Source organism: Durio zibethinus, chromosome 15 (assembly GCF_047325235.1).
Source record: "Durio zibethinus cultivar Kanyao isolate XHJ-2024 chromosome 15, ASM4732523v1, whole genome shotgun sequence".
In the NCBI taxonomy this organism is placed as follows: Eukaryota; Viridiplantae; Streptophyta; class Magnoliopsida; order Malvales; family Malvaceae; genus Durio; species Durio zibethinus.
This window is the reverse complement of record NC_143176.1, coordinates 5,867,474-5,882,371: the sequence shown is the minus strand read 5'-3', so window position 1 is coordinate 5,882,371 and position 14,898 is coordinate 5,867,474. Positions and strand designations below refer to the sequence as shown.

The window sequence follows — 14,898 nt, the reverse complement described above, 5'->3', positions numbered from 1 at the left end:
ATATTCTTGGATTTTTCTTCCACTTTTTTCTTGTGAAAGCTTGTGTTTACATATATATGGAAGCTAGTGAAAACAATGGCTTAAGAACATTAAACCCAAAGGTGTAGCAATAGTAATACTAGCAGTGGTGGTGGAACTGGAAGCAATATTGGTAGATCTTCCCAGAAGCAAAGGCCTAAAAATCTCCCAAAAAGAGGGCTTGGTGTGGCACAGTACTTCAATGTGTTCAAGCTCAAAATTCAAGCATCCTCCATTCAATTTAATCTATTACAATAATAAATTGCCCAAGCTCGAGTCATTAGCTTATCAAGTGAGCTTAAACAACAAATAACACCATCTCCATTTTCATTAATTTTATGCTTTTGTATGATCATTTGTTTTTCAGTTGCTCATATATAATGTTGTTATTTGTGAAAGGCAAGCTTTGAAGTTTCAACTGTCGGGCTAGGACCTAGCGGATTAAATATGTACTATCGACCTTACTACAGCTTCTTTCCACCAGCAATGGTGCAAATTGACCGAGAAATTGCAATAACCATAGCCAATTGTAAAGGTAGTGAAGTAGGAGGACAAGTTGATCTCAATTTGAAATTACAAAATACTTAAAAAGAGATATCAAATCTCTTGTACTCATTTCTTTTGTATCATTAAAAGTCCTCTATATGATTGAGAAAGAAAACAAACAAAAAACAAAAAATTCAAATCTTAGACTTTTGAGTTATCGAATCATTGGTTCAAAAGTCACGTACTATAAAAAAAAATTGAATTTCCCATTTCTTATAGTTTTCCTCATCGGTGTTTTTGTAATAATCATTTTATAAATAGATTATAGAATTTTTCATCATAAACAATTTTATATATATGCACCACGTGTCCATATAATTGTAAATAAAAAGAAATTACATTGACATGTGTAATTAACATGAACACTTGCATACATCTAAACTCATTTTTTAGAGATATAAAGCATCATTAATTATTAAAAATATAATCATTATTTAACAGATATAAAATTTTATATAATTATGCAAATTCAATTACATAAATATAAAAATTTATCGTGAATTTATAAAAAAATAATTCAATAAAATTATACATGATCAAAGATATTTTTATATCTTTAAAACACAAAAATGTCAACCAAGGTTTTATATCACTAATAAGAGAGTAAAAATCTAAAACACATCTCAACCTAAATCTTGGCCAAGTTGTATATGTAGTTTTGTTGTTGATGTGCGAGTTGCTTGATTTTGCTTATGGGCTTTTGAAGGATTTTTTTTTTTTTTTTAACATTTTCTTCGTTGGTTTGGGTGGTGAATGGTTCAGGTAGAGGCAGGCACCGGTAAGAAACTTTTGCATGTGGGATTTGTGGGGATCTGAATATGCTTTGTCCTGTCTATGTAAGATGGGTTCCCCAAATCGGACCCTTCATTTTGTAAGTAGCAGATGGCGACGTCTAGAACGGTCCACACTGGATTATAGAGAGAAAGAAGAGAGTAATATTGCTGAAAACGTAAAAATCAATTTCAAAGGCTCAAGGCAAATTTTGAATTAGACCCAATTTTAGGGGTCATTTAATAAAATTGGTTTAAGTTAAATTAAAGATAGTGATGAAAGTGAGATTAGTTATTGTAGCGGTAATATTAAAATTAATGATAAAAATATGTGTTTAGATATAAACATAGCGGTAATGATGAGTTAAATTGTAACGAAAAGAAAAATGTCATTAAAAATATTAATTTAAAATGTAAATTATTTAATATTTATAAATTTAATAAATTAATAAATTATTTTTATTTCAAATAATAATTTTATTAATAAATGATTAAAAATTAATAAAAATAATATTAATATGTCAAATAATATTTTTTTATTATTTTTTGTAGATACTTGTTAATTAATAAAATAATCTCCAAAAATTTTTTAGACTATTAAAATTTATTTATTTATTAATTTATTATATAATAATTTATTATTTATTAGTTTATTATAGTAAAATTTATCTATTATATTAAATTAAATAATAATAAATGTATATATTCCATAATTTTAAACAAAAAATCAAAATAAAAAATAAAAAGAAGAAACCTTCCATTCACAAAAGTCTTCCAATCTTTGCAGGCTTACATGCTTAAATAAAAAAGAATATTTATTGAATTAGGACGAATGACTTTTATAAGCTTCTTATGGTTTAAGGGTAAAAGTGAAAAAAACCAATATCAGTTAGCCACTAGTAAATTTCCCCTTCGATGGATCACTAAACCTTGGCACGGTGAGAATGCCGCTACCGCACTGAAATCGAAACTTCTTAATGGGTGGCCAATTTAGTTGGATTCAATCTACTGGCAGTATGATGAAATCCAAATTGACTTTTAATCTATATCCCAAAGTCAATGGTCCTTGGGTGTCAATGAAAAGAAATTTGAGTTTGCCAGTTATTCAAGTAATTGTAGGAAGAAAATTAAGCAACAATTAGCAAAATTATTTTAATTTTGAGATATCGGTGTAAATTCAAATTAACAGTTAGTTAATTATTTTGATATTATTACGTTTTTTTAATATAAAAAAGTCATAATTTGAAAATACTAAAAGTGAAAGATAAATTTTAAAGTTTGTTTGAACAGTAAAAGATATTTATTTTTAATAAACAAAAATTACAACCATACTACAAAATTATTTCTTCTAAAAACACCCAATTTGGCCAACAAATCTACAAAGTGACTGGCCTCTCTGTAAATATGGACAAAAGAAACTTTTCTCACTCTAGAATAGAGTTATACAACTTGCTGAGAAGATCATTGCACTTCCAGAGATTGATGCATACTTTGTTAATCCATGCTGTGACTACTTGACAGTCGTTTTCGATGATCAATTCTGGAATAGAGTCAATGTTCGAACTTACCATTATTGAAAGAGCTTCTATTACCGCCATCAGCTCTGCAAGATTAGAGTCTTTAACGCCAATGCTTTTTGAGAACATAAGCAGAACTTCTCCTTTGCTATTACGAATTACTCCACCAATACCTGCAGGACCTGGTTTACCAGCAGCAGATCCATCAACATTAATTTTCCAGACACCAAATGTTGGCGGAGACCAATGAATGTTCGTCCTTGGATATCTTCGGTGCAGCGGAATGGTTAAGTCTCGACTGTTGTACATGAAATTCAAGTCTGAAAAATTCAGATTAGGATATTTTGCCTTCATCCACCAACCAAGTCTAGCCCATATTCAACTGATAACTTGATCAATTGAAACTGTTTTTTGCTTGAAGATTTTCTCATTTCGAGCCAGCCAAATCGACCATAGAATTGCATAGAACAGCTAATATTTGGTTACTACTTGCAACAAGAGTATTCCAAGACAGAAAAAGGGATTTGATCGACCTGAAAGAGACCAGCTAATATTCCATTGAAGACAGCATTTGTACCAGATTTGACGTGCAAAAGAGCAGAGCAGAAAGAGATGATCAATAGTTTCTGGTTCCTCGTAGAATGAGCATTTGTCCATCACGTTAACCATGCATCTTCTTTTATGAAGTAGATCAATGACAGGGGTACCGGCTTTTAGAGTCTTCCAGCAAAAAATTTCTACTTCGGGTGGGTGCGACACCGTTCCAAATGTATTTTCATAGGTTGAATTAGAAACTGTTATGGTGTTCAGAACTTCTCTGAAAGATTTGGCGCTGAAAACACCATTTGCTGTGTGCTGCCATATGATCCTATTGTGAACTGTGGGGCAGAGAGTCACAGGTTCATTAACTTGATCCGTGATTCCAGTTCCCATTTGAACAGGTTTCTACACAGCTGAATTCTCCAACTCCAAGTTTGAACCGATCCAATTTCCAAATTCTTTAATTGGCTGCTCTTTGTTGACAGTAAGAGAATAAATCCTTTGAAATTTAATTTTTAAAATGCATCTCTCAATGCACTTGTCATGCTAGAAATGGATTATATCTTCATTCCTTGCACAAAAGAACAAACTAGAGTTTAAAAAGTTAAATTTTAAATTTTAAAATCTACATTTCACTTTTATTATTCTCAAATTGTGACCTTCTTTATATTAAAAAATATAATAATGTCAAAGTAATTAATTAACTCTTATTTTGGAGTTACATCAACATATTAAAATTAAGAATTAATTAATTGTTTTGATATTATTTTATTATTTAATATGAAGAAAATCACAATTTAAAAATAATAAAAATAAAATATAGATTTTAAATTTTAAATTTTTAAAAAATTATATGAGTCAATTAAGTTAAATATAAAATTAAACATTATTATATTTATTTTAAACTAACAACACGTTTAAATATGAAAGTAGACTTTATAATTAAACTATTGGTAAGTTTAATTTTTTTAATATCACTTTAATTAACAAATTATATTTAATTCAAATATCATAATACATAAACATAGTTTTATTGCAAATTTAATTGAATTTATTTTTTTTTCCATATCCTGTGCTCAACAAAAGAAAAGTCATTTTTATTGGCATTTTTAGGCGGAAGTAAAAAACTAAAAAAATACTGCTATTACTATTGCCGGTTGTTTTTAACAGTCGACAAAATGAGTGTTAGTAAAAACTTTTATGCTGTTTAATCACCGGTGTCAGAGATACATATGAATTTTATAGTATGATTTTTTTCGACACTTTAAACTGCCGTTATAAGGTAATATAAACTTTTAAAAACATTTTCAATTGTCGATAAAAATCACATTTTATTCAAATTTTTTATATTTATTAAATGAACCATAATGACACTTAAAACTGCCATTAAAAATACTACTTTATTTGTTTCAAATAATTTTCACATTTATAATTGTTGTACCCACTAAAATTAGAAAACAATTCATTCTTTTTTATTTTCAGTGTCTCTGAAACTACAACTTATAAATGTTGTAGAAAACTTTTGATACCATCGTAACTTGATAATTTCATTACAAATGTTGGACTTAAATTGTCTTCCTCAAGTTTCTGTTCATTGAGGGATACATTTTTTCTGTTGGATGAACAGCATCCCAGAATACATATTTTGACATATCAGCGCCTGTGCTCATGCCTCTGCATGTATCTCCATACTCTACTGTCCCCGATCTACAACATCCTTTGGAAGTTTCAGCCAAGCCTGTCAAATTTTTTGGGGGTTTCAGAAATATAAATATATACATAGATATATATATATATATATATATATATCATTCTTTTGCATTTTGAAACCAAATAAAGAAGAAGAAATAAGAAGGATTGATTAAAGCTAATTACCATATTTTTTGGGGTTGTTCACAACATCCCAACTACATAAATCCATTAGAGTCTTGACAAGGGGCATGCAGCCCAATGGAGGGACCCCAACAACGACCAATCGTGCAATTCCAAGCCTATGCATCCTCTGCAATAATCAAACAACATGGAAAATTAAACGTGAAACCAGCAGAAGGCAGCTAGGAAAATAATTATTGATATTTGTTAAAACGTGTTAATTAATATTTGATGCTCCTGATGTAAAAGAGTACCAAAACTTAGTATTTCACTCTCAATTCTAGTTAAATAGAATTTTTTTTTATAAAAGAGATTGCAACATGAGTAAGAACTAAAGAGGTCATAGATATTGAAATTTGAATCACACATTTTAAATGTTATATTTTAAAGATAATTACATGAATTAACTAAATTAAATTCTAGATTAATAGAATTTTCCTTTTCTAGGCTCATTCCCTGTCTTGGGTCATCAATTGCAAAATCATTAATTATCCTAAAAGCAATAATTTAGGGCTATAAGCGAAAATTTGTTAGAATAGAGGTATGGCTCAAATGTGATTGATCATTTAAACCTATATATGTAAAGAACATCTATAACTTATAGAAGACTACATTATAAAAGTGAAGCATAACATCAAACTTTAACTTATAAAGCCAAGAGGGAATGGGCATAGAGAAACAGCTGAAAAATTTTGGTGAATGGCTGAAAGCCAAAGCCTTATCTATAAGTTACTCAAGTACCTTCCAGCTCCCACCACAACTATCTTTTGGTTTGGAAAGTCAGCCAATGATCAACCTTGTGCTCTTACAGTTCCTAACAATCCAGCAAGTGTAACTCCAGCAGTTCCCTAAGAGATATTAAGCGCAACTTTATAATAATGGTGGCATTCGTAGTGATTTCAGAGCAATCTGCATTACACTAGACACTAATCTAGTCCATAAAAGTAGAGAGTTGTTGCACCAAGAGTTCACCCGTATATCATCATTAAACATGCAAAACCTTTTCCGATAGCATTCCAGAGTTTCAAAGCCCCATTTAATTTGAAAATCCTCAAACTGAATGGTGTAACCATCAAACAAACAACATGATATAAACCAAGCAGAACACAAAATTCTCACTTGTGAAAGAAATAAACCTGTACAATAGCCTTAGGCCAACCTGTGAAAACTGCTTCCATGAACTCATCAACAATTGATAGATATTCTTCCCCTTCTAACCTAGGTTGTCTTAATCCCAAATCTGTCAAGCCAAAAGAATATGTTAAAAAAATCCTAACAACCTGTCAAAAAACAAAGTCACAGCAATCATATCATATGGTCCACACTGCAAAGGTAACAACTTCTTAAGAACAAAGTAATTGAGTACACATTTTACTCACAAAGCTGGTCTTCAAGTAGCCTTTGATTGTTAGTACCAACATCCAGCATAACTGGGAGTATCTGTCAGAGACAGATATTGATTGAATAATTAGAGTTACAGCACATGACAAGAGTCACCATAGCAAGAAAAAATTGAAATGTATGGAAACAAACTTTCAAAGTAAGATATAAATCAACTCGACAGCTCTAAAACAGCATTGAACAACTTTGCAATTTTTCTTGGAAATAATTTGCTAAAGAGTTTTCAATGACAATAGAATAAGAATTTATATCCTTTCTCTTTGATTCACATAAAGCTCTAAAGGGAGCAGGTTCTGCAAATGAATGGAAGACAACCACATTTCAAAGTTGAACTCTAATCAGTGCAACCACATTCCAAAGATTTGTTTGAGGCAAGATTCATTTTGCTTTCTTTGTGTTTGTGCAAGATACTAGAATTTACATAGTTTTTCCCCATATTCATTCCCAGACAACAACTTAACCATATGCCCTCACTGAAACTCTATGACAGTATGTTATTAAAACTATACACTCTTTTACTTATTTTACACAAAACACGAAATGGGTACACAAAAAGCAACTAGCTCATGCTCATGCAAAATAGCCTCTTTGTATCAAGATTCTTTATGAGCAATTCTAACTCAATTTGGAAATTAAATTGATAGTTACAGTAAACAGTGCAAACTGCAACTATTTATCAACAATATTCAAGTCAAATTGTTTTGTATGCATTTTCCTACCTGTGCTTAGTATAGTGAGAAGCAACTATGGTTCAGTCTTCACAAGGTCTTCAACAGAGCTTCTATACTTGGCAATCAGATCCCTAAAATTGGAAGAAAAAAATGCACACATTCATCAAGTAGAAACATTCAATTGCAAAAAACACAAATCAGGAGCAACTACTTACCTCCTTTGATTTACCAATTGCTCACTTTCCTCCAGCTTTCGCTTTTGTCCTTCAACAGTCTACATCCAACATCCACAAATCCCAAGTTATAGAAAGAAATACTAATACTAACATATTAGCACATTTTAAGAATCTATCATCAAAAAATCAAATGTCAAAAGAACTGATGAATAAATCATTTGGACCAAGGGAAAATGATCAGCAATGAGAAGCAAAAATAAGTCATACCAGAACTGCAGACGCTGTCTCATGCAATTACACCTGAGGATAATGTGATCAACCCATTAGCAGACTGGTTCTGCGTTGCATCTGGTTTCAGCTACTGTTTGTAAAAAATTTAGAAGCCCTTAGCATACCTATATGAATGTGGATGGAAATAAACGCGTAAAGAAAAGTAGGACAAAAATAACACAAGTTGTGACTTGTGAATCTGCCTTGAATTCTTCATATGTAGACAACCTAGCCGCTAGCTACAATCTCATGAATGGAATCACTAACAGCGATCTACCAATAAGTTTCATTGCTACATCCTTTCGACCGTCAATTCCAAATCGCAATTCACCAAAATTAGGGATATTCAAAATTCGTAACGAATTCATTTTGGCGAAAGTATGTACGCAACCCTTTGGACAGTTAGACATTTGGTTCATTACAAAATCAAAATAAAAAAAGGGAGTGAGATTGATTTTAGCGAAAGTACCTAGCTAGGAAACGATGTTAACGGAGAAGACGACGCGGATCAAGCTGAAACTAGAGAGGGAAATCAAAATTGGCGAACCTAACTGGCTGAAGAAACAGCGTGACTGTGACAAAATGAGTAATTTTGGCGAAATTACCTCGCTGAAGAAACGATGTCGACAGTGACAAGATGAATCGAATGAGGCAAGATGACGATGATGATGGTGAGAGCAGAGATTCAAAAGTTAGGGTTTGATTTTAAAAAATTATGGATAATAGCTTGAAATCGTATTGGAGAAGAGTAATTTGAGAGAGATTTTGATTTTCAAAATTTACGGTGGAATTTTCTAATTTTTCAATCGGTAAAGAAGGGAGAAGAACAAAAGGAGACAAATGGGAGACGATTAAAAAATTATTTTGTCAGGAGAGCTTTTTCTTTCTTATTATTGGAGGCTATTAGTGAACTTAAATCACCAGTGCCTAATGGTGGCTTCATTTTTGTTAGGACAATAGAGGGTATTGAAGGATAGCTCCGGCGGTTTCTCAAACCGTAAAAAAAGAGATGTCATTAAAATTATATATTTTTTGTTGTGATATTTGTATGATATATTCATAATTTTGTGCTAATTACTTATAAGAAATCAAAGTTAAAACTAAAACTCAATCCAACGTAAATTATATTTTTTTTACTTCAAGTTAAACTCAAATTTCATATCACAAATTCTTTGACTCAATTATATTTCGAGTTAAATTAATAATTAATGTATTTGATATGTACTCTGCAGTGTTCATACTAATAAAATGTTTGATAAAAGTGATATAAGATTAATTTATCAATTATCCATCTAATAATTCTTATATTCATATCGTTTAAAATATTTCATGTATTAGTATTATATTTTACACAAAAATTAAATTTTTTTTAATACATCATGAGGGTAAAATTCTAATAAAAGTAAGAAAAAGAGGGGACTTGATTCAAAATCAAGCTTTTGATATCTACTCAAGCCTTTTTGACTACTAAACTAAATGTTTGTGGATCATAAATTAGATATTACATTTCATATCAACATGAAAATTATGAAAAAATATTTTTTGTAGTTTTTGTTAAACCCATATATGAATTTTATAAAAATTTTAACTCGTGTTAATTTTGTATCTTTTTTTTATTATTTTCATATTTTAAATTATTAAATATATCTAACACCTTAAAAGATGTGGGTTGTAATACCTTCAATTATTATAAGGTATATTCTTCGCAATAAATTATCAATATTGTAATTTCATATTAGATTATTTAATTTAATAATAAATATATATAATATTATAAGATAAATAAACATAATGTTTGATTAATTATTCATAAATATGTTCGAATTATATTTGTTTATTAATTTAACAAACAATTGTAAACAACATTTTAAGGTTTTTTAATTAAATGAACATATTACAAACAAACAAAATTTGTTTATATTCGATTTATTTGTAAAAATTAACATAATATTCTACGAACAGTTTATAAACATGCTCAATTTTTATTCGTTTATTAAATTTAACAAATGATCATAAAAAATATTTCATGGTTCATTAATTACATTATAAAAAATATACTTATTCCCGATAAAATTTTATCAATGAATTTTTTCGTAAGTAATTACAAATAGAATACTGATGAATTATCAACGAAGTTGAAAAGTGAAATTATCAATTTATTACCATTGAATTATCGTTGGATTATTAAAAAAAAATACAAACAAAATAATTTTTGCCAAAAAATTTTTGGCACCATACTTTATGAATGAAAAATTATATAGATAACAATGTAGACACATTTTACTAATGGAATATTAATGAAAAAATTCCGTCGATTAATAATTTAGGTGTAAAAGAATTTTTAAATTAATAAATAAAATTTTATATTTTGAATTTTTTAAATCGATTTTTGAAATACCGACGAAATTTTTGTCGGTATTTCGTTAGTGATTTTCATTTAGGAATAAAATCCCTAACTCTTCTCTTAAACATTTATCGCCCTCACTCACAGTTCTCTTTTACCACCCCCTCCACTAGACCATCATCCTTCTTCTCTATCCTCAATTCCTCCTCTGACGGCCTTTTTCCTCCACTGTTCACCGCTACAACATCATTTGTGACTGAGAACATATCAAAAACCAGTAATCGAGGAAGCTTCAGGTGAAACTATATATATTTTTAAACAGATGCTTCTTTTAATCTTTTTTAGAGCCACACAGCACTAAAGGAGAAGAAATGAGATGCATAGGTGATCAGAGATGGGCATAATGGGTTGACAGCCGCGGCTTACTTTGCTCGTGGCAGCCTGTTTGTTGCCGTTCTCGAGCAATATCTGTCCATAGAAGCTTCAGGTGAAATTATTTATTTATTTTTTAAAATTTTTGTTAATAATATGAGTTTTTGTATGGCATTTAAATTGAAAAAAAGGAAGAATCAAAGAGACATGTTTGAATTTGTCGAAAGTAACAATGACTGCGTTTATTGATTAGCTGAACAATTTAAAGAAAAGTAAAATTTTTGGGAAAATGAAATCTCTAATTTCTTTGATACTATGTGTGATGAATCATGCTTTCTTTAGAATGTCCGCCATGTTTCAATTTTGTATTTTATTTTTGCAGTCTCCTTCCAATTTTCAACAAATCGGACAGAACTTTGATGTTTTTTCCTAGGTTTTGATGTAAAGGTAAAGATGAAATTCGTTTTAGCTTTTTAAATTTTCCATCAAGTATATTTTCTATGCAATTTTAAACTTTGATTTGTGATGAGCTAGAGCCAATTAGAAAGTCGATTCAATTTGTTGAAATACCAAATCATCTTATTTGAGATATAGTATGGTACAAAGGAAATGAAAATTCTTGCTTATTATAAGCCAATAAATAACATATTTAAATTTACTATGTCTTTATTGAGGTTTGTTTGTAATAAATGAGTTGAGAATCTTTTGTTCTGTTTCTAATTAAGGTCATGGCTATTTGAATTAATAAATTTAACATCATTTAGTGTTAGCGATAAGCCCTTTTACAATTTTATGAACCATTGTCAAATGTGAGTTGGTGTTTTTGTTGTCTATACTTTTTATTGAATTTAACTTTTATTTCTAGTATTTAACTAATTCATCTATTGGTTCTTTCTCTTCACTTGTCTTGCAATTCATCTATTAACTAATGGCTTCTAAGGGACCAAGGTCCAAGCTTGAGCAACTGACAAGAAGTAGGTGTCAAAAGGTAATAGTGTCTGAGGTTTTTATAGCTCTCTTTTGTGGTCTCTTATATTGTTATTATTGTTGTTAGTGTCATCATCCATGAACATACTTGCACATGCTTAACTGTAAAGAAGTTTAAAGATTAAATCTTTGTGGAAACTTAATCATTTTAAGAGTGAATTTATATTGAGTTTTTGCTTAACTGTCATGAACTTTTTGTTGTACCTTAGTTTATAAATTGCTTTTGGCTGGAAGCAATTAGTTTTAATTTTCTAATACAAGTGAGGTTTTCTTTTGACTTGTGCTTTTTAGTTCCATTAACGATTAAGGTTTGAATCCATCTCCTAATTGTAAGTAAAAATCAGTTTTATAAATGTTCTTCAACAATATCTACCTACACATAAATGAGTAAATCTTCAAGGAATGTGAAAGGAAGAATTCCTTATCCTAAACACTTGGTGTTATGTGACAATTTGCTTGGCATTAGTGCTAATATAGTGCTTGTCCAAGATGAATTTTAGAAAATTAGTGCAAATTCTGGTTGCAATCATTTTGTTTTGTTTCCAAGGCTATCATTTATCTTGGCGTTTTGTTTGCTTAAGATGGTTTTGCAATATATCTTGTATCCATCCAAAAATTATGATTTTTTAGTTCATTTCATGTGAGTTTACTTTAATATTATTTTAAGAAAGCTTCCAAATTTGCTTCAACTCCAACAAGTCCTTCTAGTCAATCTTGTTATATACTCATTTTAGTCACTTGTTGAAGTATTTGCTTTAGTAATAACTATATGTAAGAACTTAAACCGGTGAGTATTGGTTCTGGTAGACTGCAAGAAAATGGTACTTCAGATTGAAAAATATTATTATGCTCTTTCTTTTATAAATGGAAATGATTGTTTTATTTATTTATCTTTTCTATTTATGTATATTTTAATATTCATGTAATTACTTAAAAAATAAATTAAAAAAAAAACTAGAATAAAATGAGAGAATTTGTAAGCAAAGTAGAATTATATATGATTAAAAAATATATATTTCATATGAAATTTTAACTATTATTGATGAAGTTTTTTTTTTTTCAAAACTGAAAAAAATTATTAAAATAATTACCAACTGAAAATTTTGTCTGTAAATAAAAAAATTTTATCTTTAAATTATTAATGAAATTATATTATCGACTTCATTATACTAACGAAACTTTTATTGATAAATTTATCGGTAATATTATTATAGACAAAACATGAAATATTATGGATAAAAATTAAAATTTTTGTCGATAATATTTCATTTTTTTGGTAATGTTAAGCAAACAGATTACAAATATAACAAAATTTGCTTAGTTTATTTACATCTCTAATAATATATTTAAAAAATTAAGTTAAAATTCTTCTGAAATAAAAAATTTTTGAATGGGTTTATGCATTCGAAATTATTTACTAACTAAATAATCAGTCAAATGATTAACTTTACTCAAGAAATAAGTAGAGTATTAAAACTACACGGTCATGATTCTCATCAATCGTTTCAAACAACTTGTTAAATTCTCTTTAGAGAGTTTGTAAATATTAAAAGTACATGAAAAGTGATAGAAATTATCCCTAAACCTTTGGTATAGTGCCTATAGGCCCTTGAGAGATCTGATTTCGAATTAAGTCTTTTTTTTTTTTTCTTTTATTTGTATTAAAGCTTTTGTCCTTTTGATGTAATAAAAAAAAAAAAAAAGAAAAGTAGTAGAAAGTACTACCAGAGTGTCAAGTTTTTCTTAAATGTCAATATCAATCTACGATTTCACAATTTATCTCAAATTTTTATAAAAAAGTGGAGATATTATTTGTTAATTAAACAATTTCTGGTAGCATTCTTTTCTAATGGAAGTATTCTTTTCTAATGTTTTTCTGTCTAATTTAAACAAGCCACATAGTTAGCAAGGATTACCATTAGATCTTGCTACAAATTTAAAAAGAGTAATAGACAATAATAACATAATAGAACCTAAGTTTTAATAACATATTAAGTATCGAATTTAAAATTAATTAACAATAAATGAAGGAAGTCAACTCAAATTTAAGACCATAAAAAATTTAATATTTAATAAAAATATGATAACATTACTTTAACAATGGAGAGAAAACTTGTCCAACTAGACTCTTTTCCCCACTTTTCTGATCCAGCTTTAGTAATTCAGGTTTTTTTCCTTTGATCCATTTTTTGATCCATTTGATGGAATACAGTATGACCCTGATGATGTTGCAAACAGAGCCAATTGGATCCTGATGATGTTGGCTGTAATTAGGAGCTGGCTAATACCAAGACTAAGCTGTTCTCAAGGAATCCTGGACTCATGTTTGAACTTTGGAGTCATTGGCCCTCAGTATATGTTTAAACTTATATTTAAATTCTTGTAAGTTTAAAAATATGGTGAATCAAATATATATATTGTGAAAAGTAAACTCAAAATTTGATCAATCAAAATAAAAAAAAAAAATCAAATTTGATTTAAAAATTAAATCATCAATGATGAATGAAAATATAAGATTACATATACTTGATCGGATGATAAGAAGGGATCTTTATTAGTCATCTTATTTTGATCCTTTGATCTAATTAATTTTCTCTTTCTCCATAAATGGTTGCTTGCATTCCTCCACAATTACTCAAACAAATTAAAAGAGAGCAAATTCCGATTCCAACAGCACCATTAAACATACAATGCTAAAAGTTATCTTCAATATAATTAAGCAGAAGAAGGGGACATGAGAGCATAACTCAAACTGATGATCACGAAGAAAAACTCATATAAAAATTTCAAGTTCTGTTCTCTTTTAAAATAAAGATAAAATTTCAAAACATATACTTTGGTTTTTTTTAATAAATTTAAAATTTTTCCAAATTTTATTAACTCAAATTTTTTTTTCACTAAAAAATCAAATTGTCCTATTTATTTTTTCCAGATTTATATTATTATGTGTGAAATTTTTTAAAAATAAAAATAAAAATATTTTTCACGTCAACAACATATAACAAAAAAAATAAATTTTGGATGAAATATCCTATTTTAATCCATAAATGATTAAAATTACATTAAAATATAAGAAAGTGATAAAATTACACAAAAAAAAGTAAAATGTATATGAGATTTTAAGTTTTGACTTCTAATATCAAGATTAATTCTCCTTTTGCAAGAAATGACTTAGACTGCTAAGCTGAGCATGTATATACATACCAGTTCAGTCCAACATTTTCCATCAACTTAGTTAATTTTATTTATTTGTATTATAGTAAGTATTTAACTCAATAAGATCCCTTCTTTAAGTAAAGCAACCTCTAGAACATCAACTAGGGAAACTTAGTTTTGACTAGCTGTTTTGATAAAAAAAAAAAAAAAAAATCGATCTAATTGAATGAAATTAAGATGCATGGAATTCTTATAGCA

The 14,898-nt window shown here is 28.7% G+C and overlaps 1 protein-coding gene, 1 long non-coding RNA gene and 1 pseudogene across 13 annotated transcripts; 2 read left to right on the top strand and 1 right to left on the bottom strand.

Annotated features, from left to right (window-relative positions):
• Nucleotides 1-14,898, top strand: part of LOC149514585 (uncharacterized) — an 80,270-nt pseudogene that overhangs the window by 29,786 nt on the left and 35,586 nt on the right.
• LOC149514588 (GDSL esterase/lipase At5g45950-like) lies at nt 4,842-8,673 on the bottom strand. Of its 11 annotated transcripts, XR_016328113.1 has the most exons (10): nt 8,251-8,671; nt 7,779-7,872; nt 7,551-7,609; nt 7,384-7,466; nt 6,643-6,703; nt 6,400-6,503; nt 6,236-6,319; nt 6,005-6,111; nt 5,267-5,393; nt 4,842-5,129 (listed from the first exon to the last, which is right to left on the bottom strand). XR_016328113.1 is itself a non-coding variant. In XM_089744486.1 (9 exons), exons 6-9 carry the CDS (start codon nt 6,689-6,691, stop codon nt 4,957-4,959), a joined length of 453 nt encoding a protein of 150 aa, XP_089600612.1. In that variant the 5' UTR covers nt 6,692-6,703; nt 7,384-7,466; nt 7,551-7,609; nt 7,779-7,906; nt 8,251-8,300; nt 8,387-8,673; the 3' UTR covers nt 4,842-4,956. The 11 variants fall into 11 exon arrangements, 7 of the variants coding, with proteins under 7 accessions (XP_089600612.1, XP_089600613.1, XP_089600611.1 ...); XR_016328115.1 differs by lacking the exon at nt 6,236-6,319 and having other exon boundaries at nt 6,423-6,503; nt 8,251-8,670; XR_016328114.1 differs by lacking the exon at nt 6,236-6,319 and having other exon boundaries at nt 8,251-8,669.
• Nucleotides 10,196-13,980, top strand: LOC149514587 (uncharacterized). Of its 2 annotated transcripts, XR_016328119.1 has the most exons (4): nt 10,196-10,421; nt 10,510-10,612; nt 10,880-11,485; nt 13,697-13,980. It is a non-coding gene; the product is annotated as an uncharacterized LOC149514587 (long non-coding RNA). The 2 variants fall into 2 exon arrangements; XR_016328118.1 differs by having other exon boundaries at nt 10,237-10,612.

Bases quoted from the DNA above. Each gene is read 5' to 3' on its own strand.
- LOC149514588 (XM_089744486.1), bottom strand. From the start codon at position 6,691: ATGCTGGATGTTGGTACTAACAATCAAAGGCTACTTGAAGACCAGCTT. The intron at 6,504-6,642 runs GTGAGTAAAATG...TTGGCTTGACAG, and splicing joins GCTACTTGAAGACCAGCTTT to ATTTGGGATTAAGACAACCT. The intron at 5,130-5,266 runs GTAATTAGCTTT...AAAATTTGACAG, and splicing joins GAACAACCCCAAAAAATATG to GCTTGGCTGAAACTTCCAAA.